Here is a 27160-nt window from a genome sequence, read left to right as displayed (position 1 = left end):
TCTTCTTCTTCTTCTTCTTCTTCTTCTTCTTCTTCTTCTTCTTCTTCCTCCTCCTCCTCCTCCTCCTCCTCCTCCTCCTCTTCCTCCTCCTCCTCCCTCTTCCTCCTCCTTCTTCCTTCTTCTTCTTCCTCCCCCTCCCCCTCCCCTTTCCCTTCCTCCTCCTCCTCCTCCTCCTTCTTTTCTAGGACTTTCAGGTGTGCCATTAAGTTGCCTGTATGGGATGTGTCCAATGTCTTTATGAAGGTACTTAGTGCTATGAACTTTCCTCTTATTGATGCTTTTTTTGTGTCCCACATGTTTTAGTACGTTGTGCCTTCATTTCACGGAATTTTAGGAAGTCATTAATTTCTTTCTTTATTTCTTACCTGACACAGTTGTTATTGAGTAGAGAGTTCTTCAGTTCCCATGTGTGTGTAGGCTTTTTGCTATTTCTGTTGTTGAGGTCTAGCTTTAGTCCATCATGGTCTGATAGGATACAAGGAATTATTTCAATCTTCTTGTATCTGTTGAGGCTTGCTTTGTGGCCTACTATATGGTCAATTTTGGAGAAGGTTCTGTCAGATGCTGAGAAGCATATTCTTTTTTGTTTGGGTGAAAAGTTCTGTAGATATCTGTTAGGTCCATTTGATTCATGACATGTTACTGTCATTATCTCTTGGTTTAGCTTCTGTTTTGTTCATCTGTCCTTTGATGAGAGTGGGGTGTTAAAGTCTCCCACTGTTAATGTATGAAGATAATGTATGATTTAAGTATTATTAATTTTTCTTTTACAAATGTGGATGCTTTTGTATTTGGGGCTTAGAAGTTCAGATTTAAGATGTCATCTTGGTAGAATTTTCCTTTAATGAATATGAAGTGTCCTTCCTCATCTCTTTTGATTGATTTTGGTTGAAAGTCTATTATATTAGATATTGGAATGTCTACTCCTGCTTGCATCTTGGGTCCATTTGCTTGGAAAACCTTCTTTCAGCCCTTTACTTTCAGGTAATGTTTATCTCTGTGGCTGAGGTGTGTTTCTTGTATGTTGCAGAATGATGGTTCCTGTTTACGAATCCATTCTGTTAGTCTGTGCCTTTTTATTGGAGAGTTGAGTCCACTTATGTTGATAGAGATTAATGACCAGTGACTCTTAGTTCCTTTTATTTTGATGTTGGTTAGGGAAGTGTGTTTGTGTACTTGTTTGCTTTTAGTTTTGCTGTAGTGAAGTTATTTATTTCCTGGATATATTTAGTCTTCTTGGGTTGGATTTTTCCTTCTAGTATATTCTGTAGGAATGGATTTGTGGAAAGGTACTGTTTAAATTTGTTTTTTTGTTGTGGAATATCTTGTTTTCTCCATCTATGATGACTGAAAGTTTTGTATAGTAGTCTGGGCTGACATCTGTGTTCTCTTAGGGTCTGCATGATATCAATCCAGGCCCTTCTGGCTTTCATAGTCTCTGCTGAGAAGTCAGGTGTGATTCTGATGGGTTTGCCTTTATATGTTACTTGGCCTCTTTCCCTTGAAGCTTTTAGTATTTTTTTTTTTTGTTGTTGTTGTTCTGTACATTTAGCGTTTTGATTATTATGCGGCAGGAGGATTTTCTTTTCTGGCCTAATCTATTACGTGTTCTGTAGGTCTCTTGTATGCTTATAGGCATCTGTTTCTTTAAATTGGGGAAATTTTCTTCTATGATTTTGTTGAAATTATTTTCTGCACCTTGGAGACAGGAATCTTCTTTTTCTTGTATTCCTATTATTCTAAGATTTCATCTTTTCACAGTGTCCTCGATTTATTGGATGTTTTGTGTCAGGGATTTTTTTCACATTTTTTTTTGATGGATGCATCAATTTCTTCCTTTGTGTCTTCTACACCTGAGATTCTTTCCTCCATCTCTTGTATTCCATTGGAGATGCCTACCTCTGTAGTTCCTGTTTTCTTCCCTAAGTTCCCCTTCTCCAGGATTTCTTCAGTTTGTGTTTTCTTTAGTGTTTCCATTTACATTTTCAGATCTTGAACCGTTTTGTTAACTTCCTTGACCTGTTTGTTTGTATTTTTCTGCCTTTCATTCAATTCCTTCACCTGTTTGAACTTTCCTCTATTTCTTTCAGTGATTTAATTATTTCCTCTCTAAAGGTCAAAATATTTTTGAGTGTATCTTCCTCTATTTCTTTACAGATTTTGTTTCCTCTGTTATCTTTATAAGCATAGATTTTAGGTCATTTTCTTGAGCTTCACTTGTGATAGGGTATCCAGGCTGCTTGTCTTAGGATAATTTGGTTCTGAAGATACCATATTGGTTTGGCTTTTGTTGACTGTGTTTTTATGCTAGCCTTTACCCCCCCCCCCCCCCCCCCCGTTGTCTCTGGCATTGGCTGGTAGTTTCTGGTGCCCCCTGGAGTCCTGGGGGTGAGGGTTCGGTTTGGGAGAAGTCATGGGCAGGAAGCTGGATGTTCTTGCAGGAGCCCTCTTGTTGGCAGGTATGGTTTCCAACTGTTGGGTGGTTCTCAGGGAACTGCTGTGGCTCTGCTCAAGTGTAAGATCCTGTGGGCTAACTGGACTCCTCAGGAGCCCGGGGCTCTTCTTTCACCTGAGAGAGACCTGGAGACAGCTGCCCTGCCACTGTCTTTCTTGCTCTGAGGTAAATGATTTGCAGTGGCCCAGACACTGTGCTCAGACACTGTTTGCTGGGCGCAGCCATCTTGAAGAGCCAGCAAGCCCAGAGATTTGGTCAGTCTCCCCAGGGAGACAGGTTGAGCTTTGCAGCAGTATCTGGGCTATTCCTGTTGTTCCCATGCATCGGGAGGCCTGAGGTTGGAGCTGCGTGCCCTGGTACCCAGAAGATATTCACTGGCTGGTGAGCATAGTGGTCAGGCATGTGGAAGCTCCCGAGCTGAGGGAGCCCAGGGACATTTCTGTGGATTAGCGGGTGATCTCAGGTCAGATCTAATTGTTTCCGTCTCCTAGGGGTTTCTTCTCGACTGGGAGACCCAGTCTCTGGTGTTTTGAGGCCCTCAGTTCAGTCTAGAATGGTGAACACAGGGTGCAGGCATGTGCCTAGGCGTTGGCAACTGAGCACCTTCGAAAACCCAGGAACTTTCCTGGGGATTAGCTGGGTGACTTGAGATCAGTCCCGATTGTTTCTCTCACCACGGAGTTTCCTCTCACCCGGAAAACAGAGTCACTGGTGTGTTGGGGCCACAGTCCAGTCTGTTGGTTGCTGTGCAGTCACTGCTGCCCTGCTGATCAGACACAGTGTGTGATCATCCTGGATCCTCAATCCCAGAAAATTAATTTTTAATCTTCAGTCATGTATTGCAATTTGCCCCTAAGTTATTTCTTGTACAATGTGTGTGTGTGATAGAGAGAGAGAGAGAGAAAGAAAAAAGATAGAAAGAAAGAAAGGAAGAGAGAGAGAAATGAGAATGCACACAAGACTGAAAATCATGACATGCCATTAGGTACATTCACTCATATGCGCTTTATTTGTTTTAAGGTCAAATCTCGGAAGATGATACCTGCTCTTTGGACCTTCTGGACTTTGCTGGCCATGACAGGCCTCTCCAAGGAAGGCTGTTGTGCTCAGGTACCTCTGTCGTGTGACACTGCTGGTAAATGTGATGGCCGCTCCAGGTCTTTCACCTCTATTCCTTCAGGACTCACGGCAGCCATGAAGAGCCTTGACCTCTCTAACAACAAGATCACCTACATTGGCCATGAGGACCTGCGGGCATGTGTGAGCCTCCGGGCTCTGATGCTGGAGTCCAGCGGAATCAACACCATTGAGGATGATGCCTTTTCCTCCCTGGGCAGTCTTGAACATTTGGACTTGTCTGATAATCACTTGTCTAACTTATCTTCCTCCTGGTTCAGGCCCCTTTCCTCCTTGAAATACTTAAACTTAATGGGAAATCCTTACAGGACTCTGGGGGAAACATCACTGTTTTCCAGCCTCACAAAATTACAAATCCTCAGAGTAGGAAATGCTGATGCCTTCAGTGGGCTTAGGAGAATAGATTTTCTTGGGCTGACTTCTCTCGATGAACTTGAAATTAAAGCATCAGGTCTCCGGAATTATGAGCCCAAAAGTCTAAAGGCAATTCAAGACATCCATCACCTGACCCTCCACCTGAGGGAGTCTACTTTCCTGTTGGGGATTTTTGCAGATATTCTGAGTTCTGTGAGATGTTTGGAACTTCGAGAGACTAGCATGACCAACTTCCTCTTTTCAGAACTGTCTGTTAATGAAAGCACTTCACCGATGAAAAAGCTAGCATTCCGAAATGCAGGACTCACCGACAAAAGCTTTAATGAATTTCTGAAACTGTTGCCTTACATTTCAGAACTGTCAGAGGTAGAATTTGATGACTGTACCCTCAATGGAATTGGCAATTTCAACCTGTCAGAGTCAGACATCGTGAGAGAGCTGGGTAAAGTGGAAACGCTAACAATCCGGAGGCTGCACATCCCGAATTTTTACTTATTTTATGATCTACGTTCTGTATATTCCCTCCTCCAGAAAGTTAAACGAATCACAGTAGAAAACAGTAAGGTTTTTCTGGTTCCTTGTTTGTTTTCCCAGAATTTAAAATCATTAGAATTCTTGGACCTCAGTGAAAATTTGATGGTTGAAGAATATTTGAAAAACTCAGCTTGTGAGGACGCCTGGCCTGCTCTACAAACCTTAATTTTGAGACAGAACCATTTGAGATCAATAGAAAGAACTGGAGAGATTTTGCTGACCCTGAAAAACCTGACAGCCCTTGACATCAGCAGGAACAGCTTTGGTCTTATGCCTGACACTTGTCAGTGGCCAGAGAAGATGCGCTTCCTGAACCTGTCCAGTACAGGGATACAGGGCATAAAAGCATGCATTCCTCCGACACTAGAAGTGTTGGATGTTAGTAACAACAAACTCAATTCATTTTCTTTGCTCTTGCCTCGGCTCCGAGAGCTCCATATTTCCAGAAATAAGCTGAAGACTCTCCCGGATGCCTCCTTCCTCCCTGTGTTACTGGTCATGAAGATCAGAGAGAACGCAATAAGCACTTTCTCTGAAGACCAGCTTAGTTCTTTTCCCAACCTGGAGAGTCTGGAAGCAGGGGCCAACCACTTCATCTGCTCCTGCGAATTCCTGTCCTTCACGCTGGAGAGGCCAGGCCTGGCCCAGGTCCTGGTTGGCTGGCCAGACAGCTACCTGTGTGACTCCCCGCCCCGCCTGCATGGCCAGAGGATCCAGGATGCCCGGCCCTCAGTCTTGGAGTGCCACCAGGCTGCACTGGTGTCTGGTGTCTGCTGTGCCCTTCTCCTGATGATCCTGCTCATAGGCGGCCTGTGCTACCATTTCCATGGGCTGTGGTACCTGCGGATGATGTGGGCATGGCTTCAGGCCAAGAGGAAGCCCAAGAGGGCTCCTTGCAGGGATGTTTGCTATGACGCCTTTGTTTCCTACAGCGAGCAGGATTCCCACTGGGTGGAGCACCTCATGGTCCAGCAGCTGGAGAACGGCGACCCGCCCTTCAAGCTGTGTCTCCACAAGCGAGACTTTGTTCCTGGCAAGTGGATCATTGACAACATCATTGATTCCATTGAAAAGAGCCACAAAACGGTGTTCGTGCTTTCTGAGAACTTTGTGCGGAGTGAGTGGTGTAAATACGAATTGGACTTCTCCCACTTCAGGCTCTTCGAAGAGAACAATGACGCCACCATCCTTGTTTTGCTGGAGCCCATAGAGAAGAAAGCCATCCCCCAGCGCTTCTGCAAACTGCGCAAGATAATGAACACCAAGACCTACCTGGAGTGGCCCTTAGATGACACTCAGCAGGAAGTGTTCTGGACAAATCTGAGAACTGCAATAAAGTCGTAGGTCTTCTATCCAGTTCCTGTCTTGCCTTAACTGTGGTCTTTGTGACATGAACTGAAACAAACTTTATTCTGACATAATTATGTAACTATCACAGAACTGTACTACTGAGGATTTGGGAAGTATAATTAATAGCCGTGAGCTTTATCTTGAACACTGTTGTATAAATATCTGATGTCAGGAGAATGGTTTCCCTGTTTTTCTTTATATTGTGGGTGGCCAAGGTCTCTCTCCATTATTGATACCTGAATAAGCTGTCCCTTAGCACATCTGGAAACAGTACATAGAGATGAAGACTTAGCGCCTGTAGCCAGTCAGTGTGCTTTCTGCACAGAAGCACGCATGGTGGCTACAGGAAACATTTCCTAATCTACTCAGCTGCCATTCTCTGTGTAGCTGATGTCAAGGGCAAGGAGTCACAGTATTTGGGGCATGCAGGCAAATTTGTTGCTATTCTTAAAGAGAGGACTGTGTCCTCCCACTCCATCAGCTCCTCCCGCATACCGTACAGCTGCATGTTGGTGCAAACCGGCTTTGTCTTTCTGAGTATTTGATGGCTTACTCTAGACATAATTCTTTGAAATAATGGATGTTACACAAGATACAGTAAATCTTGTCTTGCCTTGAGAACAGAACGAGTGAGTATAAATTAAATATTAATTTGAAAGGAACTGAAGGAACTCTCCCATGTCCTGTGCAGACTGCCACTGGATTTCAGGTGTTAATTTCCCTGTGTGGCCACGGCTCCTAACCCCCACAGACATTCTCTTGTTTTTTCTCCTGTGCAAAGTCTTGTTTCTAATTCTATAAAGCTTTTCTTTTTCTATCTGAAAATATATACATTTGAGCAAAAGATTTTTAAAATAATTACATACCTAGAGGTTTCCTAAGACTCAAAATAACCCACATGCAGTAATCTGAAGACAGCCACCATTGCCTTTATTGTTTATAATATTTGATAATGCATCAAATTTTAACGCAATATTCTTTGCTAAGAGTTCTTCACTGGTTCTCAGCAACTTTTACCTTGTGCTTGGAACTGCATGCAAAAAGGAATGAACCTCCTTTGCCCTCTGTTCAGTTCTTGACCAAAATTACGTTTATGAGGTTAATTGGGTTTTAGAGTCAGGGACTCCAAAATTTTGGGCAAGTTACTTACCATAACCCAAAATATTTTCCTGTCTTAAAATGGGCAGCGTGATCTGTTCATGCTGGGCTATTGAGGGCGTGAGGCGTGGTAGCATGAGAAAACCACACTCTCTGGTCACCATTGCTGCCAGGAGAATTCTCAGGGAGAAGGTAACAGACCTATCCAGATGGGCTCTTTGGGTTCATGTGTAGTTATAGCCTGTTGTAGATATTTGCTGCGGATATTAGTGTTTTACAGAAAATTATTTATTCTTTATATTACCGTTTCTATGTAGGTATGTTCCTATTATTTCCCTGGTAGAGAGATTAGTGGCTCTGTTGTTCACAGAAAAATGCCCCCAAGGAAGAGGCACATTAATGTGTAGTAAACTTTAGTGTGGGAACTTATACAATGCTGCTTTCTTTCACAAGCTCCTGGGAAGAAAACATAGGCCAGTCTGTGAAATAAGTGGACACACCAGGAGGAAGCACAGAAATCCAAGACAGTAATGAACTTTATTCCTACTTTTCTATTTCCTACCGTGATCACCACATTGCCAGGAGAACCAGAAAGACCAAACACAGACTTAATCTTCACCAGAGTTGTGTTGACTTGATCCAGTATATGTTTCTAAATAATTTAAACAGTAATGGAAACACTTTCATAGTTTGATAGATTTAAAATGATCTTTAAGCTTCATTACTCATGTAACTGAAAACTACTTTCAGCAAAGTGGCAGGCTGCAAAATTAACCCACACAGAAATCAGTAGCTTTTTAAAAACCAGTGGTAGACATACTGAAAAAGAAAGCAGGAAAACAATACCATTGACAGGAAAACACCTAGGGGTAAATTTAACTAGCTGAAAGACCTCTATAATAAAAACTTTAAAACATGAAGAAAAAAAATTGAAGGTAAAAGAAGGTAAGATCTACCATGTTTATAGATCCAAAATAATTTCTATTATGAAAATGGCCACCCTATCAAAAACAGTCCACAGATTTAAAGTGATACCAATGAAAGTTCATATGCTATTCTTCACAAAAATAGAAAAAAAATCTTAAATTTCATATGGACTCACAAAAGACCCCAGGTGGACAAAGCAATCCTAAGTAAAAAGAATACTGCTAGAAGTATCATTTGACTTCAAATTATACTACAGAGCCATAATAATAACAATCGCATGATACTAGCATCAAAACAGGCACATGAATCAATGGAATAGAGTAGAGATCCCAGATTCATTAATACACAATGAATAAAAGCCAGAATCCTCAGCAAAAGATGCTAGGAAAACTGGGTATCTACACATAGAAGAATATAACTACATTGTATCTTTCCCTGGCCAAATGGTGTAGCCACAGTTTTTGGATGTTTTATTGGGTTCTTTTTCCTATCTCCCTACCCTACCCTTATCCCTTCCAACCCCCAACACTAGGTAGGAGTGAAAGAAGGATAGAGGGGAAAAAGGGGGCATCAATCTCATTAGACGAATTCCTGCTGATTAGGAGTGTTGAGCTCCTTGGGGCAAGTCCAATCTTCATCATCAGGGTATCTCTAACCAGCAACCAGCAGTCCAGCAAACAGCAACAAACAGCAACCAGCAAAAGGAGCAAACAGCAGCAGGGGGAGCAGCAGCTGTCGCGGGCCTCTCTTGGGGCTCTCAAGAGTCCTCAGAATTCCAAACATAAACTATTTTCAGCTGGAAAAATCATGCCCCTGCCAGAGCATGAGACAAACCATAGTCAGCAGCTGTGGACAGTCTCAAGCAGCAGCATATCCAATACCTGGGATTTAAAAAAAAAAAAAAAACATATTCCCAACATAACTGGGCTTTTAAAGAAACCAAAATTCTCACTACAGAATGGAGCAAGGACCTTGATATAATAAACTCTGAAACTGGAAAGCTGAAGAGATGGCTCAGCAGCTAAGAGCACTGGCTGCTCTTCCGAGGGCCTGAGCTCAATTCCCAGAAACATGGTGGCTCACAACCATCTGTAATGGCATCTGATTATTTCTGATGTGCATGAAAACACAACACTCATATACATAAAATAAACAAATCTTAAAAACAAACAAACAAAAAAGAAACTCTGAAACTGATAAAGGGAAAGGTACCAAGAAGTGGATTATTTGCAATTTCTGCCATGTGGTGTGTAAGCCTTTGAAATTGGTTTGTGGGAAGAATACAGAAGAATTTAAGACCAGTCCTTGTATGCTATTCTCAGAGATTAGTGGCCATTCCACTAGGAGTTTGGAAGATCAGAATGGCAATAGAAACACACATAGTGAAGACAAGGCCCTTGAGGTTTCCTGGATGAATTCACCAGGAATGGGATGAGGTGACACTCCTGTTATAATCTAGCAAAGAATTGGTCTGTAGTCTGCCTCTGTCATGAAAGTTTGAATAGCTGAATTCAGAAGTAATGGATTAATTTATTTGGTGAAGGAAATATCAGGAAAGTATAACATACAGGCTGAGAAATGTTTGTTGCTTGCTGTGGTTAACCAACTTCATAGCAAGAAGGACAAGGGAAAAGCAGAGCAGATTTGAAAAATTTGCAACGTGATAAGGAAAACATTGTGATCATATTGCTCTGTGAACAAAGCAAGTGCTAGGAGAAAAAAAATGACAGCTGTTAAAGATATTAGTAAAATAAGGAGAAAAGCATACACTTTATATTGGGAAAATAAGAAATGTACCTTGAGGCCAAGACTCATCCACTGAAGGCTCCATGGTATAAAAATAATGAACTTTCGCTAAGAAGAGCATCATCTGGAGGCTCGCCTGAGAAATAGCCCGAGGAGGATCAGCCACTGAGGCTGCCGTAGTCACATCCAAGGGGGCCTGGATACTTGCTAAGCTGGCAGTAGAATGTGGTCCGTCTATGTGAAACTTGCTTTGTTACACGTGCAGAATGCAGGAGTAATTGGTGATCATATCTTTCTCCAAGTTTCCAGAAAACAAAACAAATCAAGACAACAGATGAGGTGGTTATGTATAGCTGGGTTGGATTCCCTGAAAAGCCCCAAGAGGCCTCTGTAGGAAACACTGCGGCATAGTATAAGTTGCAGTGGGGACCCATCACTTCTGACAGGAGAAGCTGCAGGCATTGAGCAGAACTGGCCGCAGAACTACAGTCACTGCAAGCGGCAGGGCATCAGACTTTGCTTCCCGACCTCTCTGGATCATCTCCAAAATCCAAACAGAATGCCAATGTTGAACGCAGGACCACAGCTTTAAAAATATCTTTACCACACGATACAGTGGGGAAGTCTGCGGTGCTATCCCAGCTTCAGGAAACAGTTAATGCCCTGAGCCGGGCCACCACGTAATGAAGCCAGTCTGAGATCTTTACATAGAGCGTGTGTGTGCCTTCCCAGCTGAGGCTAAGTTAAGGGCCAAGCAGAAGAAACACCCATCAACATCTCTTGTGGATATGATTAACATGTCTCAAAGGGGCGACTCCTCTTGTAAATTCAATGTGCTCTATTTAAAGAGTTTTATATGCTGGTCCCCATGATGTGTGTGGTCCCAGCGGCTAGTGAGGCTGAGGCAGGAGACACACTTGAGCCTGAGAGTTTGGAGCCTGCCGTTGGGAGACAGCCTCTTGAAAAAGGAATAAAAATAAGTATATATACAAGTTAAAGCATCCACAAAATCCTCAGCAGTACGATTGTTATTTACGTCACACCCAATTCCCGAAAATAAGCTGAGAACACTCACCTTAAGACCAAACAGTGACAAGGGCAAGGTATATGCTGAAGAAAAGGAAAGGAGAAATTCGTTTATGGAAAACCAAGGAATCTAGCAGCTGCAGCTATGTGGGCAAAACCTGACCTCTGGACTCCCCAGAGTGGACACATCAGAGGGGATTCGGGACAGGAAGAAGAGTAGAACCGGTTTATTCCATAGGACATACCTTTTATTTTTTTTCTTGGCATCACTAGTAAACTGTGCCAAGACAGCTTAACTGATGGACAGTCTCACTGATGGCCATGTTGCCAATGAAGACCACCTTTCTCACACAAGGGTTTCCTTGCACGAATCTTAATAAACAGAGCGTATGCTGCACGCAGTGGTCTGTTCTTTCTAGCAATAGGAAGAAACAGATCCCTCTCTGTTGTTTAAAGGCTAATTTAACATGGCAACTGGTTTCCTGACAGTCACCTCACATTGGACAGGAACTTCAGGAACAGTAGGTGAGGAAGGGAAGGGGACCCCAGGCAAACAGTGAAGTGCCAAGCCTGTGGGTGGAGCAGGAGGCTGCACAGCTGGTCTCACCCACAGCTTCACCCCGAGATCCAAAGACCCAGTGACGCAGGCTCTTCTCATGTCCAGGCTGAAAGAGTCGCTGTCTGTAACAGTCAGAGGTGGAACAGCCACCACAGGGCCACAGGCTTTTGGGCTGGTGAGGAACAGAGGAGTGGAGAGGAAGGACATTGCCTCCTCGGGACTGTGGCATTTCTGGCTGTCAGCATGTACAGAAGGTCAGCCTCCCACGAGAAGACGTCTGTGGCAGGCTGATGCACCTTCTCTGTGCCCTCTGCTTAAGAGGTGATAGCTTGAATCCCTTGGATCCTTAGAAGAAACATGTTATGTTCTTGGGACAGAGTTATGGAGGACGAAGTCTTTCTAGTTAGTTCTCATTGAAGGTTGTTGCTTTCTTGTGATCTTTTGTTTGCTTCGGTTTTTGGAGACAGAGTTTCTCTGTCTCCTGAACATACTTATGCTACTGCATACTAGAAGGATACGGGTTGCTGAGCATCCTCTTCAAGTCAACCTTCTCTTCGCAGTAAGGCCAAGTCTTGGCTATCCTGTGTTCGCTTTGTAGACCAGGCTGGTCTTGAACTCATAGCGATCTGCCTGCCTCTGCCTCCCCAAGTGCTGGGATTACAAGAACGCGACAGCACTCCGGGCACTTATTGTGGTCTTACTGAGATACGCATTTATTCTGTTGTGCATTGTTGTGTCTGTAGTTTGTTTTGTTTTGAAAGTCCTGGTTGTTGCTGTTAGCTCCCTGAGTCTGTGGATCTTTGTTTCCTTTCAGTATCATTATTGCTGGAATTTAGTCCAAAAAGATAAGGCATAGCAAGAAAATTTAAATGCTAAGATGCAAGACAAGATGAAATCTAATCATTTCTGGTAAAGATAAAATCTGTTTAGCCCCAAAACAGCTCTCTCCACACTAGTTCACAGTTTCAGCTTTTAAAATTTCAATTTCAATTTATTGGTGATATATCCACAAACCCATCTAACTGAACTATTTGTCCATCCATCCATTCATCATCTCTGTTATTCTTCCTCATGTAGTGCCCATTTTTGAACTGCCCCAACACATTTCTACTAAATCTCTTAACACGGGAAAGTATGAGCCATAAAGAGTGGAAAGGTCTTGGGTTATTTAATCTCCTAGCCAGAATAGGAAAAAAAGCACAGAAAACCCAAAGAGAAGTCGTCTGGAAATAAGTTGTTAGGGACAACAAAAGTTTTCTACCACAGCTACACAAAGACAATGGCGGTTCAGGTGGTGCTGCGCATCCCTGAACATACTTATGCTACTGCATACTAGAAGGATACGGGTTGCTGAGCATCCTCTTCAAGTCAACCTTCTCTTCGCAGTAAGGCCAAGTCTGCTTCTTCCCTACGATACACCAACCTCAGATGCAGAATTCATGAAAGCTGAAACAGCTCCTTAAGAAAAGTCAGTAAAGAGCAGTGCCTGGATGGTGGTGACCCGGAAGTTCAGTAAAGAGCAGTGCCTGGATTATGGCAACCTGGAAACGATCCTTCTGTCTAAGGCATGGAAAGCTCAGAGCAGTGATCTGTCGGCCAGCACGACTCACTCTGAGTGTGCATATCCCCAGTTTAGGAGAGACAACGACAGTGAGGATGGGATGGGCACTGTAGCAGCCTTATGGCCCTGATGAATTTACTTAACGTCTTGGCCTTGTTTGTGCCTTTCTTGATTCTAGTAAGAATTAGATGAAGAACATGAGGACCCTTTTGCATAGTAGTTTTTATGCAAATGTATCTTTGTGCTCCCTGTATTTGTGCATTTCCCACACACATGCTCTGGCCTTCCCAATCCTAGAGTGTATGCATTACTTGGTACTTTGTATGAGTACTGACAGGCGCTGGGGTTATGTGTATTCTTAAACTTCTGGCTGTTTCTCTTCCTCCCCTCCCCTTGTCTCCCTGCTGATGGAGCCCAGGGCCTCACGCACACTAAGCTTTACCACTGAATTACAAATATTTCTAATAACTTCTTAAATGCTTTTCCTCAACTTTCAAAAATTGCTGATAATGGGTCATTATTTTAATATAGTATAAACACAACAAAAGTTTCATCGTCTAGCATGTACAGATTTGTTTACATAAACATCTCTAGAAAGTCTTCCCATCGTCCTTCCACAGGCATGAATCCTGTTTTCCGCAGGGACTGGAGACAGCTTCTCAGACAGCATGGCCTGCTGTAAGCCTCCAGGCTCTCTCAAGTTACAGGTGACTGCATGAACAAGCTCCACTCACCCTTTTCCCGTGCCACCTTACGCAGGAGTCTAGGAAATGTTTATTGAATGAGCACAATGAATCTTTCAAAACTAATTATTTTTAGAAATTAAGATTTCCATGCTTTCCAGTATTGCAGATTTGGGGAAATGGTTAACTGTAACTACTGGCTGATTGACAGTCATTGGTCTGAATGTGGTTTGGGGCCAAAAGCACATGGCTTTTTGGCCAGCTACTACCGATCCATGTTGACAGCAATGATATAGAATGTCCCTCCTTAAGAAACAGAGGACTATGTTTGGAACCCTGGCAAGGTCATTGATGTAATTCCTCCAGACTTGTTCTTCATGCAACTAAGAGTTTCCACTGTTTTATGTTCTTGGAATCTTGGACATTTTGGCAATGTACTTGGATTAGCATAAAGCGGTACATTATAAGAAGGATTGCGAACTCAAACCCACACAGCCAGCCTTTAATTTTAAAAGGCTGGCACTGAGCCACACCTTCCAGACAGGTAGAGCTCTGGGGTCCCAGAGCTAGCATTAAACATTCCCATCTTCCCTATTGTGCTTTTTCATCTTCAGAGTTTCTATTCTGGAGCTCGCATGCTGGCAGAGCTTCTGCAGAGAGAAACCAGGTAACCTCTCCTGGCTAACAGGACTCACGTTTGCGCACTCCTCGCTCATGTGACTCATGCTAAAATGGGCCATTCATAATACTCCCCGCAAAGCATATTTAAAGGTGACTACATTTTAGATTACACATGCACACATGTACAGCAATCCCTAAGGGCTTTTAAAGGTGGAGAGAGAAAATATTTCCACTTGAAAATGGCTGAGGAGGCTCTGTTCCAACATTTGAAAAGTAAATCATACTTAAAACTAGGGCCAGGCTTGGAAAATTTCTACTAAGAATGATAGTTTTTTGGGGTGTGTATATCACACTAAGAAAAAAAAAAACCTCACTGTAGAATTCCATATGGTATATCTTTGTGTTTCTTCCCTTAAATTTTTAGGGCTTAAATGTTGAAGAAAGGCTATTACATTTGAGATGCATTTGGACCAGGTTCTGACTGCTAGTACTGAATCAGTGGAAAGCGTCCAGATTAAACAGGACTGAATCATTGGCCGTTCATTTAGAAGGCATTAGTGTGATAGACGGGATGAGGTGGGCTGCTGTGGCAAAGGACAGCTGGCCCAAGCATCTCCTGGCAGCAGAGCTTTGATCTGACTGGGCATATGGAGACAGTGCTGTAAAATCAGTGGTGTAATGCGAAGATGAGCAATGCTTTGTTGTATGCTTAGGAACAAGTGAAAACACAGACTGCTGGCCAACCCAGACACAACTTTGCTATCTGCAGCCACAGGCCTGGACAGCAGAGGCTGCTTTGTTCAAGGGTCCTAAGACGCCATTCTAGCTGGGTCTGTTCTCACAGACCAGGATCATCCACTGTGGCTTGAATGTGAAACACCCCTCATGGGCTCCTGTGTTTGGATACTTGATCCCAAGGTGGTGGCACCATGTCGGAAGGCTGCAGTCCTGAAGGTCACAGAGGCCAGTGGCGTTCATGGTGGAAGAATGTCACTGAAGCTCACTATAATGTCACTATAAGCTCACTGAAGCTTATAGTCCACCTTTGGTTCTGGCCTTGCCTTCTGTGTTATGGTCAGCCATGACATAACCAACACCCAGCGTGTCCATGTCTGCCACTGCACCTGCCACCGCGCCTGTTCTGCCACGATGAGCCAAAGCCCTCTGAAACTGTGAACCAGAATCTTTCTCCCCTTCAGGTTGTTTCTATGAAGAAGCTTGCTCATAGCCATGTGAAGGTGACCAAGACGGATTCCTACCGTTCCCGATCCTCTGGCCATCAGAGAGCTGTTGGAGCAAGACCCCATCAGTAGAAGTGCTGGGTGGTCCAAAAGGAAGACGCCCAATGCTCGTCCCTCTTTTGTGATCTATCACACGGGGCTGCTTTGTGGTGCTGTCATATTTAAAGGCCCCTAACTAGAAACGTTACACGAGGCTTGGTTTTCTTCTTCCTTATGGCTGTTGCTACAAGTGGGCTCCTTGTAGATTATTTTCAGTCAAAGTGGACTGTGTATGCGTTATTCCACCAAGGTTTAGACACAGATTCTACACGAACACTCTGGCATTCTTCCCTGCATCTGACATGCTCCAAAGGGCTTTGTGGTGCTGGCATGAATACAAGGCCTCTGGCATCGAGTGATACCCTAACACTATACTTGGCTCTTTTCCTCACTCTTTTTTTTCTCATTTGCTCCCTTCTGTCTCTGCTCCTTTATTCTCACTTACGGCTTCTATCAGCTTCTCCAGGCAGCACCCTGCTCAAATGGAACTGCCTTCCCGCCCATGTGGAATGAAGCCTTTTTTAAAAAAGGAAATTACTATAAAGGGGAGGCTCATTTTAATCAGCCATTCATTATTCAGCAGGGATCATAGGACAAAGTTCTGGGGCTCGAGAGTGGGGGTTATGCAGGGCAGAGAAAGTGGGGACAGAAGGCACGGATGGGAAGCCAGAAGCTTCGGGAAATCCATCAAGGGGTTCTGTGGCTGCATGAAAACGGGTGGGTGTCTTCCACGAGCCCTTCTTCGTCTGCCCCCAAAACGGCGTGGGGATCCCGCTCTCCCTGTAGAACCACCAGGGAAAGGAAAGAACACTGGTGGCGAGGAGGGCCCCTGCCATCGAGGGCACACAGGATGACCACCTCAGACACTGCCGCACAGCGCCCGGGGCCTGGGGCCTTCACTGCTTTTGAGCTGGAGTAGTATCTGAGAAGCCTTTTCTTGCAGGGCCAGCTCAGGGGCACTGAGGGAGGGCCCGTCAGCGCCAACAAACCTAGAGTGCATTGCAGTTACAGCGGTCCAGAACCTCTGCACAGGGCAGCTGTGGAGCTCTGCAGGCCGGGACCTTCCCTCCCAGCATCCTCCACTCAGAGCCCTGCAGCAAAGCCGTGCACTTCCTTTTCAAGACTCCCACGTCTGCGTGCTCAGCCTGATCAACTCCTGAAAACAACCCGCTTAGAATTTGAACTCAGGAAACCTTCATTTTCCAGAGGTGCAGGTGAGACTTTGATCAACACATCAGAAATCCTCATGAGGTGAAAAACAGTTGTTTTTGAACACAGCATTTATCCATTTTAGAGTAAAAGAAAATATTCAGAGGTAGTACAAAGAGTGGACTTGTCTGTTAGTAAGAGAGCTGTTTGAAAGACCCGGCAGACGAGTCTGGGGAGCTAAGTCGAAAAACCCACAGGGCAGCCTGGCTAAGATGGCACGGGTCCATGTCGCTTCCCGGAGGAAGGCTTCTTTCTCCGAGGTTCCGCGTTCTTTCAGTCCTTTGTTTAGTGCAGGTCCACCTGTGAAGGTCTCTAACCCCATGGAAGGTCTTCCTATCAGCCCACTCTTCCTCTCCTTCTTCCTACCTGTATTCTAAACGTCTCCTCTGCCGCTTTCGGCTCCCCACTCTTTCTCCAAAGCTCCCTCTCTGCCATAATGTTGCCTGTCCATGACGTGGCTGATCTCCATACAGACTTAGACAAGGTGGCATGTTTTTTTTTCCTCATACTTTTTTCCATTCTGGGCACCTGCTGAGATTTACAGCTTGCCTGCCTTGGGGGTTTTATTTTAGACTCTAATAAAATTGTCCGCAAGGTGTTTTTTTAATTAATTAATTTTTAAAGACCTTCATAGCTACATCTAGATTAGTGTTTCAACAAGCAAATTCAACCACAGCAATTTCCATGAAAGTGGTGTGTTGTATCAGTGAAGAGGCGTTCTGCTATCCATCTACTATCCTGGACGACTTGTTCAATTATTATTTATATCAATCTGAACTTCCGGGTTATTTGTTTGGTACTCCAGGTAATAACCTAGCACCCTTCTGCCGGCTACCAGCTGTGTGCATTGGAGGCCCCCCCCACCTCCCTGTCACCGTGGTGTTGCTCTGTTTTCACTCTCTTACCTTTGAGGGTGCTCCAGGCTCATACTGAGTATTTCTTACCCCGATCTATAAACACCCGTTTCTCCAAGAAGTCTGGCTCTTTTTATTATAGGATGCCATGAGAAATCAGGGTCCGGGCACTGGGCTGCCATTGCTTCAGGATCTCTTAGCCAACAGGAAGAGGAAACGCATCTGTGCATAGTAACTTGTGCCTATACACAAGTCTATAGATGTTTTGCACGTAACAGAGCGGGAATTATATTGATGGCTCCAATTCGAGCCCATTGCGACATGGGTACTTTGGCCACGTCTCCTTCTTATCTGTAATTTCTTGTTCTGATAAGGAGGAATTCAGAGTCTAGTATCAACTCTCCATTTATTTAGTGGCTCCATTCCAGAATGCACATACAGAACAATCAGAGTCATTAATCTATTAGCTCCGGCGACAGTCACCACATATCACAGACTGTATGGTCCTCTGTACAGCTCTCTCTGCTTATAGATCTATACTCTGCACTCAGTTTAAGGTCAGCATAAGAGTGCACACACACACACACACACACTTCAGTTAGATTCCTTTCATCACACTATTTTTTTTTTAATCTTGGGATTCTCTAACCTCCTAAATAGTTTTTAAAAAGTTTGCATGCCTGAAGAAGATCCCACGAGTTCTGTGGATGTTTGAAAAGGTCATGATGTATCCTTCAGTCTAGTGTTGAACAACAGTCCTCCTGCTATGAAAGTCTCCCCGTGCTCCCTCATGTCAGCCATCTCAGTCCCTAAGCCCCTGGCAAGCACTGATCTGCTTAGCGTCTCTATAGCCTTTTCTGAAATGTCGTGGACATGGGATCGGCCCCTCTCCACAGAAACATGCTATGAGGCCCATCCATTTGTGGATGGTTTAATAGCGTACTCCTTTTTCTTGGGAGGTTTTTATTTTGTTTTGTTTCTAACAAAGCAGATGCACTGGCTCCATTCCCAGCCACCCTGACTTACCTGATCTGTGTGACGCTCAGACACCAGCATGGGAAAAACAAGTTTGCTCCTCTCTCAGCTCACACACACGCGCAAGTGTGCACCTTGTGTATACACGGAACGCCCGTACCTATATACTGTACATATGTGTGTGTGTGCGCGCATCTAAACTGGTGACTATAAAACATTGTTTTTCTAGAATAGATTTTGGACCTAGAATGAAGATGAAGGACGAGGATGGCATTTAGCACTGTGGGGTGGGCTCGGTAAGAAGTCTGGGAGTTGGTCTTCTTGGCTGGGCTGTCCCACCCTGGAAGTTCTTCTTCCTGGGGAGAACAGAACACAGCCCATCTCTCTCTTCCTCTCATGTTCATAAACAAGCTCAAGAGGCATTGGTGAGCTTCTTAGAGACAGGATGTCTGGGTTTTCCTGGAAGTGAGAGGGAACATGTTGCCTCCTGTACACACAGTGACCATTATGAGGAGTGCGGTTTTCTGCGCTTGTCCCCGAGGTAACAACAGGAGAGGACCGGTGGAGCCCGGGAAGGCAGGGGGGACAACAGGTGCAGAGGAAGTCAAGTTCATGTCCATGTAAGTCCAGAGCCACCAAGGGGTAAGAAGAGCCCAGAACCTCACCTCTGCCACTTACACATTCCCCACTTCAGGCGGGCATAGGACACAGGAGGACCAGGATGGAAATTCTCAGGGTCATGCAGCCCGAAGTGTGTGTTCAGAGATGCCAGACACAGGCGATCGCTGATGACTAGCCTTTGTGGTAAGATTACCCTGAGTTGCTGCGATACATGAATGTTTTATGTAACATCAAATACGCTTATTTCCTTTCATAGCTAAGAAGTCAGCTCAGGGCTTCATATGTGTTAATCAAGTGCTTTACTCTTGTCTATATCCTAGCCTCTTAAATGTTATTTTTATTTTAGTAGATGGCATTTCAGTCAAAAATAAGTTTTTTTTTTAATGGCCCTTCTTTAATTAACTCTTTAAATGTTGGCAATTAAAATATTGCAGTTATGATAACTCAAATAAGTAACACTTTATTTTACAAAATGACACAATTCCCAATACTTCTACATACAGAATGTATTTTTTACATTTAAAACTTATTTATCGTGTGGTGATGGGGTGGATGGGCACACGTCTTCTGTGTGGAGGTCGGGAGACAACTTGCGGGAGTCAGCTCTCTCCCTCCGCCATACGGACTCCTGATATTGAACTCTCGTCATTAGTCTTAGCAGCAAATGCCTTTTCCACTGAGCCATCTTGTTGACCCCAGGAGTGTAGTTTTTAATTAATTAGCAATGAATAGCTTTTGACAGAATGAGACTCCAGGGAACAATAAGTCTGGAGAGCCGTGACAGTACAGAAGGGAGTGACACAGATATAGAAGGTGGGGCTGATTCTTCCCCCATCACAAAGGGCTTCAAATGAAGAAAACACACTACCCTATGGTAGATGCCATATAGTCTGAGCAGATCTCAGCAAATCTTGAGCCATTATCCCATAGTAAAGGCCATAGAACAAGGATCCAATCCCCAAATCCATGGACTCTCTAGATTTGATTCTATGAAGAAAAGCAATATAGAAGGAAGTAAGAATGAGTCATTTGGGTTGGGTAAGGGAGATATGGAGCTTGGGAAATATTACCATAATATTTAACAGGGCTTTGTGGGTATGCACTTGTTCAATAACTTGATTTTTTTTGTTTTATTTTCTCTTTTTAAAACTAGAGACTAAAGTTCTCTTCCTCAAGTTGTACCACTCAGTGTCAGTGGACAAAGGAATCTTTGATGACACCTTTGTCCTTGTATGTTATGCTCCGAGCTCATGGATGAATGAACTCTTGGACAGGACTGAACCCTATGTATGATGTGGGTTTTCCAATACATGCACACACGTATCTATTACGAAGTTTCATCTACAGATTAAGCACAGTAAGAAGTTCAAAAAAATCAACGATGAAATAATGAACACAGTGTAGTAAAACATCTGTGCTTTGAGAACAACGTTTATGAAAATCTGGTTACTTGAACACGAGCATCATAATGCGATGATAGCTGATCTGATAGCTGAGTTGGCTACTAACTGGCTAACAGGTGGGGAACAGATGCATGGCAAAGGGTGATTCGTGTGTCAGGTGAGATGGAGCACAGAGGTGAAGGATTTCATAGGCTTCTGAGCTGAGAACATTATGAAACTTGGGGTTACTATTTATTTACAGAAATTTCCATTTAAAGTATTTAATCTTTGTATATCATGAATCACTAGAGCCACAGAAAGTGAAACTGCAGTGACGAGGGACTGGCAGAGTCATGCAATGCTTGTCTGTAATTCAAGCCTGTTCTAACCAGTGCCAAGGTTTGGCTCGACATAGGAAGGCCTGGGCAGCCTACAAAGTCTGTCTCGGGATGACGCCCCATCCCAGGTACCCCAGAATCTTGGGATGGAATCCCAGTCTCAGAATGGCAGCTGTGGAGTGATAGTTTGATGGTCCATTGAACCCAAGGGCTTCTGAGGGTAGCTGAGACTGTCAGCCATTAGAGAAACAGTTCCTAGACCTAAGCAGAGATTTGAGCCACCTGGGGGATTTCTGATGTCCTGATAGCCTCTCTCAAATGCTCCTGAGTTCATGTGTGCTGCAGCTGTGAAAGGAGCCCCACTGTGGCAGCTGTCAGGTACCCCAAAGGTGAGGACCTCCGCCATAGACTCTGGGCTCTGTAGGATGGTTGCAAATATTCTGACTTGCCTAAGAATAAAAAGTCTGGAATAGATGTCATCCCTTCTTCGCACATGAAAGCACGGAGACTAGACAGACATCACATAGTAGGCGAGAAGGAAGCTCAGGTCTTCATGCCCTTTGCTTTCCATGCTGCAGCTGCCACACAGCAAGAGCCTTGGTTCTGCAAGTTGGGTTATCTTTGAAATGCACTAGGGTTCCCTGTGACAGTCTCCTCCCATGTCTTAAAGAAAGATCTTAAAAACATACAAGGCAAATGAGACAATAACCCCCATACAGTTAGCCCTGATCTTGATTCATGCACCTTAGCCCTTGCGTATTTGGTGCATTTTATGTGTAAAATGTTCTCCAGTGCCAGCAGTGGCCTGCCAGGCTTCTCTGAGTGCAGGAAGAGGGTGAGGTTGTGAGCTCACTACTGAGCTGCGGGCCGCTGCGGGAACCCCGGTCTGATTACTTTTAATATTTACTGATTTATTTGAGAAGTGGCTCATTATGCTGCCCCAGCTGACCTAGAACTCATATTTCCCCTTTCTCTGGCTTAATTATTTTTAAAAAAGAATTTCACACACAATCAGTGTTCTATATACTTTCCACTCACATGTTTTTTCCTCCTGTGATTCCTCCTGTGTCACCCCCACTCCCTTCAAACTCGTGATCCCTTCTTTAATTTCTCTTGTTTCACACACGCACCAAGTCCACGCAGTGTCACCGGTACATATCTGTGGTTACTCACTTGGGATGGGATAACCTCCCAGGGACTCCCCGTGGGGAGGGTGGCTCCTTTCTCGGTGGCCACTGATCGCCCGCATTTCTTCATCTGAATAGAGCCTGGTGGGACTTCCCCCATCCACAGGGGACAGCATTGCTGAGGCTTCCTGCCTGCAGAAGGCACCACCTGCCACAGACTGCTGCTCCTTGCAGCCCTCCTGCCCCTCTCCTGAGGTGCTCTGAGCTCAGACCCTGTGGCCCACGGGAGATTCACGGATTGGGGTGTGCTCCCCACAGTCAGGTGCATTTTGACCAGTTACAGGTTTCTGTAACAGTGCCTGTCAGCTGCAAAAATCTTCGATGAAGGGTGAGAGCTACGCTTATCAGGCAAGACCAGTTGCATGAGCTCTGTGTGACCAGAGTGAGGCCAGGCCGAGAGTTCTTGAGCTCCCTGCTAGGATCCCAAGTGCTGGGATTACAGGCACTCAGTACCATGCCCTGCTTTTCTGAGCAGCTTTGTGTGCTCATTAATTTAAAAAGGACAGAGTACAGACTTTTCACATTTAGAAAAAAAAGTGTGTGTGTGTGTGCATGCATGTGTGTCTCTGTGTGTGTATGTTATATGAACTGGGAATTCCAAAGCAGATGGCCATGCATTCTTTCAGGACACAGCCGATGTATTTACTAGGATTAGGACACTGGGGGAGATCAGCTCTGCCTTCTCTCCACACCAGAGCCGTACGTCTGCATCATCTTAGCCATTAAAACCACAGTAAGAAACTCATGGCTTCACACTGGAGAATCTTAGTGGAATATTCCCCGCCATTAGTAATGAAAAGCTAATCCTCTCCAGCCAGAAGGGCTAAGTTTTTGGCCTGTCTTCTTGTAGGAAAGTTCATGGTTAAAGGTCTAAAAATCTGAGCAGTAATGGTCTTGGAACAACTAGAATCCCAAGTGTTTCATAAAAATCTTTTCAAATATTTTAAGAGTCACAAAAATAAAGCATTAGAGACGTGTACTAAAAAAACGTAGTCTGTGACTTTCTCGTCTTAAACTAGCAGGGTTTGGCTGGCACGGTTACTCCTGTTCTGCTCTGCAGCAGCATTAGGAGCTGCCTCTGGAAGTCCTGTGAAAGGCCTATAAAATCGGATCGCTGTGCGCCAGAGGAGGTGCCCATGGCAGCACAGGGCCGATTGTTCAGCCACTTCCCTGTTATTTTATGACTCAGGGGTTGCCAGTCCCTGCTTTTTAATTTTTGTTGTGGTCCCAGAGACTTGAGGTGACTTCAGTATGAGGGATAATCTGGGGAATTTTTATTTGAGCGGCTTGCTTTCCATAGCTGTGTGATTCCTCCTAAATCCCCTTCCACGGCACAGGCCCGGTCCACGGCCTCATTAACTCCTGAGCCACCTTCTTAATAGAGAAGCAGCTCTGACTACAGACCAGGATTACCTATCCTAGTTTATTCTCTCACAAGACTCGGCTTTTCTGATATTCTTTCATTTCTGTTTCTAAGCACCCACTTTCCCCTGCCGCTCAAGATCAGTGATGCGAAATGGAAATAGAGGCAGGAGCGCACAGCCAGGAACTGAGTAACGACCTTCCTGCAGTGATGGGCCTTGGATAGAATGATGGCCCCACAGTATTCTACCACAGTTTGTGTAACTAGCAGCAGTATTTGGCTGCGTCTGTGAGGATGTTAGTCTGCTTAGGTGACGATACTTTGTGAGGGATACACATTGTGAAGCTCCTAACACAATTCTCAAAGCGCACCACCCCGATTAAGTGATTCGAGCCTACGATTTTAAATTTTCCAGCAGCCACATTCAAAAGTAAACAGGGACAGGTGACATGTATCCCAGCAACGTGTTCTCTTTCAACGTGTAATCAACACACATCCTTATTCTCATCAGACTGTCTCTGAACTCCAGTGTAGTTTCCATATAAGATGCATCTTATTTCACATTTTAAGTGCTCAGTCATCATAAAAGCTAGTGGGTTTGGCGATGGTCAGGTCAGTTCTAAGGATATTAAGAAACAAGATGTTTAAAGGGGGCTATGGACACTACGATTTCATGAAAAGGGAGCACAGCGTAGTCGATTATTCTATACCACTAGAGACCCATTTTCATTTTGTTTTGTTTTTTTGAGACACGGTTTCTCTTTGTAGCCTTGGCTGTCCTAGACTCCTTTTGTAGACCAGGCTATCCTTGAACTCACAGAGATCCACCTACGTCTGTCTCCCAAGTGCTGGGATCACAGGTGTGTGCCACCGCTCGGAGCCTCACTTTCAATGGTGATTGTCTCAGTTCGCAGGGGAACTCTTTAGAGCTCTCGATTTTTGAAAAGTTGTGTTTTGTAAGGTGTCCTTTCTTGCTCTACTCGTGGGCCCTCCAACAATAAAGCCACATGTAGATATCTGCTATGGAAAATGTGTACCTGGAAGTTGGCAGGGCCAAGTGATTCCAGCTGAGTGAAGGGCATGGCCAGGTGAATGACCCAAGAAGGTGCTTAGAGATATTTGTCTCCTAAGTAATAATACTTACTTCAGTATTAGACTGAGTCCACACATTGTAAATTTGATGGCCAGATAGCCAACTATACCAAGTGCACAGCTGGTCTTGTAGCTTAGCAGAAACCATTTGTAGACCAGTCTGCGGAAGTAGAAATTGGAGGTAGCACAGAGTATGTGAAAAAAGCACTCTGTCTTTCCAAACACTGTTTAAATACAATCTTTCTGTATTTATTTCTGGGTTGAGGAGCTTAAAATATTTTTGTTCTTTTAAGATAGGGCCTCAGTATGCAGCCAGGCTAATCTGAAACTTGAGATCCTCCTGCCTCAGCTTCTGGAGAGTGAGGATTACCTGGCTTCCTCCTGCTTCCCTTCAGATTTTGAATTGTCTGCTTATTGCAATCCTACCACCTTCTCAAGCAAATAATTACCTTAAAATAAACTTTACAGCTTATCATTAGTAAATGTTTAATTCACACACATATTTTATATACCCATCTATCTGGGGCCATGTAAAAATTACTCTAGTGAAGACATTTTAAAAACTGTGCTTTAGAACACAGGGAAAGCCTCATTTTGGGGCAGCAACTGGGTTCTATGGAGCCCATGCAGGCAGATGTTGAAAGGGACCGCCATGGGCGTGAGACCCGGACAGCATGGTAACCTGGTCATTTGAGATGTATGGGCCATGGAGCCCAGCGAAGCACATTTGGACAATTCCTGTGGTGAAGTGTTTCTGCTCAGGAGCCTGCATTGAACTAGGGAATTCTTTATGCCGTGGGAAAATAAAATGCTCGAGTTGCCAGTGAACTACTTGTACTGATTGTATTCCAGGATGAACCTAAGTACATTTGGGTTCTGAAACTCAAAGTGCTCTGACAAATCTTAAAAAGCTTGTAACATTTGGTAGTCAGGAGAAAGGCAGCCATCTGTCTACTTTTTATGGACTTTTAAAGGCTTTATAAGACCCCTATCTGGCTAGTCTAAATTGTCTCCTGACACTGCGCCCAAGCTCTTCCCAGTGTGGAATTCGGTTAACTACCTGCACACCTGCTTCATGGAGCTGCCTTGTTTTGTCTTTGAGACAGGCTCATCTGGAACTCACTACGTAGCCCAGGCTGGCCTAAAACTCATTGTCTTCCTCAAGAGAGAATTTCAAGCTTATCATCATGTTTCTTTAAACATCTCACATTGTATACTTCTGCTTTGCCAAGCTAAAAAGGAAAACTTACTGTTCTATCTGTCTTAGTATTTAACAGGACAAAGCCAAATCCACAAATGGAGAAATGGTCATGAAAATATTTCCTTGAAGCCTCTGATCTTTTTTTCTCTGAAAGGGTAAACTTTTGCCATCGTCTCCTGACCTCTGCGCACTGCGCACGCTCTCCTTCGCTCGCAGCAGAGGTTCCTCGGTGAGGACTTGCACCCCACTCACAGAGCAAGAGCAAAACTGGAGGCGTCTGAGCCCCTGTGAAATGAGCTGTGAGACCTGTGAAGATGTCATGACACTAACTCTCAAGAGGCCGCCAGCCCCCGCGGTGTTAAGCATGGGTTAGACATGCTTCTGTATTTCCCTGTGTGGTAGGTACGTTCAGCCCTTGTCCTGTTCTAAAGTGCTCCTGACACAACCTGCAGGAGAAGAAAACAAAAACAAACATGCAAACAGTCTTCTAAAGATTAAGAGGAAAAAGGTAGTTCCACTTCCCATTTGTTGTTGCCTCTGTAAAGTCTGCAGTTATGAACTTTACTGGGAGGCAAGTGTGAACGGCCATTACATACACAGGGTCTGTGAACTAACAGGATGGTACTCAGTCTCTAGCTGGCTTTACTGCAAAGGTAAACAAAGGTTAAAGGATCTCCAGAAATGGGTAGACTCTCCACGAAAAAGGGAAATTAAATGTACTTCTGAATGTTTACAAGACAGAGATGAAGCCAGGCATGGTAGGACAGGCCTATAAAATATTTTCAATACCATTTACCCACTTAGGACTTTGGTTTTATCATCTGAACTACTAGGAAAGATTAAAATACTAATTCTAGCTTTGGGAGAGCCCAAGGCCAAGGGTATTATAAGTTTTAGGCATATATCTAGCCTATATTGTGAATTCTTGTTTCAAAATAAAACAAACAAAACCCAAGACCAACCAAATAAAAACTTAAACTCAAAGTGAAGCAAAAGGGACCAGGAGGAAAGACTGACTGGGAAAATCTACCGTGGTGTTTGCCCTGAAAGAGGTTTCTGGGTGCTCTGAAGAGGGTGTAACTAATAACAGCAGAGGAGCCTCCCCTCATAGACAGAAACCGCCACCAGTACAGCTTTATCGTGAGGTACAAAGGGACAAGGCACATCTGCAGCAAAGTCACCAGCTGCCAGAGAGACCAACGGAATCTCCTTCAATGACAGGGGCCCTGAATGGCACCCCAGTTTGCTGTGTGAGGCTGGTGATTACTGACTAGACGCCAGTCCTGGGACCTCCAGCACTCACTAAAGGATTAAGGGAAAGCAACGTCGCCATCACGTCTATTCCGTAGCAATGGGTCACCTGCCAGCTGTGAGTTAATTCTGCAGAGAAGTCATGGAGGATTGGCTCAGTCACCCGAGGGCTCCCACGGGAATGCTCCGGAACGCCCCTGCCTGCCTGTTCCTTCACCTGACTGCTTTAGACAAAGCGGTGTAGGGCCTCAGCAGTGAAGGGCTTTCGGATAGGACCGCATCACTGTAGCTGTAAAACTTGGGGGTGCGGAGGTCCACACTGCTTTCCTACCCTG

The 27160-nt window shown here is 44.4% G+C and overlaps 2 protein-coding genes across 3 annotated transcripts in view; one reads left to right on the top strand and one right to left on the bottom strand.

The window, feature by feature from the left end:
• The window catches only part of Tlr2 (toll like receptor 2), a 12705-nt gene extending 6242 nt beyond the window's left edge, over window positions 1-6463 (top strand). For both annotated transcript variants that reach the window (XM_055596588.1, XM_055596587.1), the window contains exon 2: window positions 3476-6463. In XM_055596588.1, the coding sequence (XP_055452563.1) occupies window positions 3491-5845 (2355 nt within the window). In that variant the 5' untranslated portion in view covers window positions 3476-3490 and the 3' untranslated portion in view covers window positions 5846-6463. The remainder of the gene's footprint in view (window positions 1-3475) is intronic.
• Window positions 6464-10253: 3790 nt separating this feature from the next.
• On the bottom strand, window positions 10254-26907 carry Rnf175 (ring finger protein 175). The gene is given in 11 exon segments (XM_055596560.1): window positions 10254-10354; window positions 12552-12653; window positions 13040-13046; window positions 16057-16341; window positions 19069-19187; window positions 19880-19922; window positions 19925-19998; window positions 24426-24533; window positions 26605-26638; window positions 26641-26758; window positions 26878-26907. Coding segments are annotated over 11 exon segments (1008 nt in total). The 3' UTR covers window positions 10254-10266.
• Between the last annotated feature and the right edge of the window lie 253 nt (window positions 26908-27160).

Source organism: Psammomys obesus, unplaced genomic scaffold (genome assembly GCF_907164565.1).
Source record: "Psammomys obesus unplaced genomic scaffold, mPsaObe1.curated_primary_1811, whole genome shotgun sequence".
Taxonomy (NCBI): Eukaryota; Metazoa; Chordata; class Mammalia; order Rodentia; family Muridae; genus Psammomys; species Psammomys obesus.
Note: the sequence above shows the minus strand (reverse complement) of the source record. Positions and strands in the feature narration are given on the sequence as shown.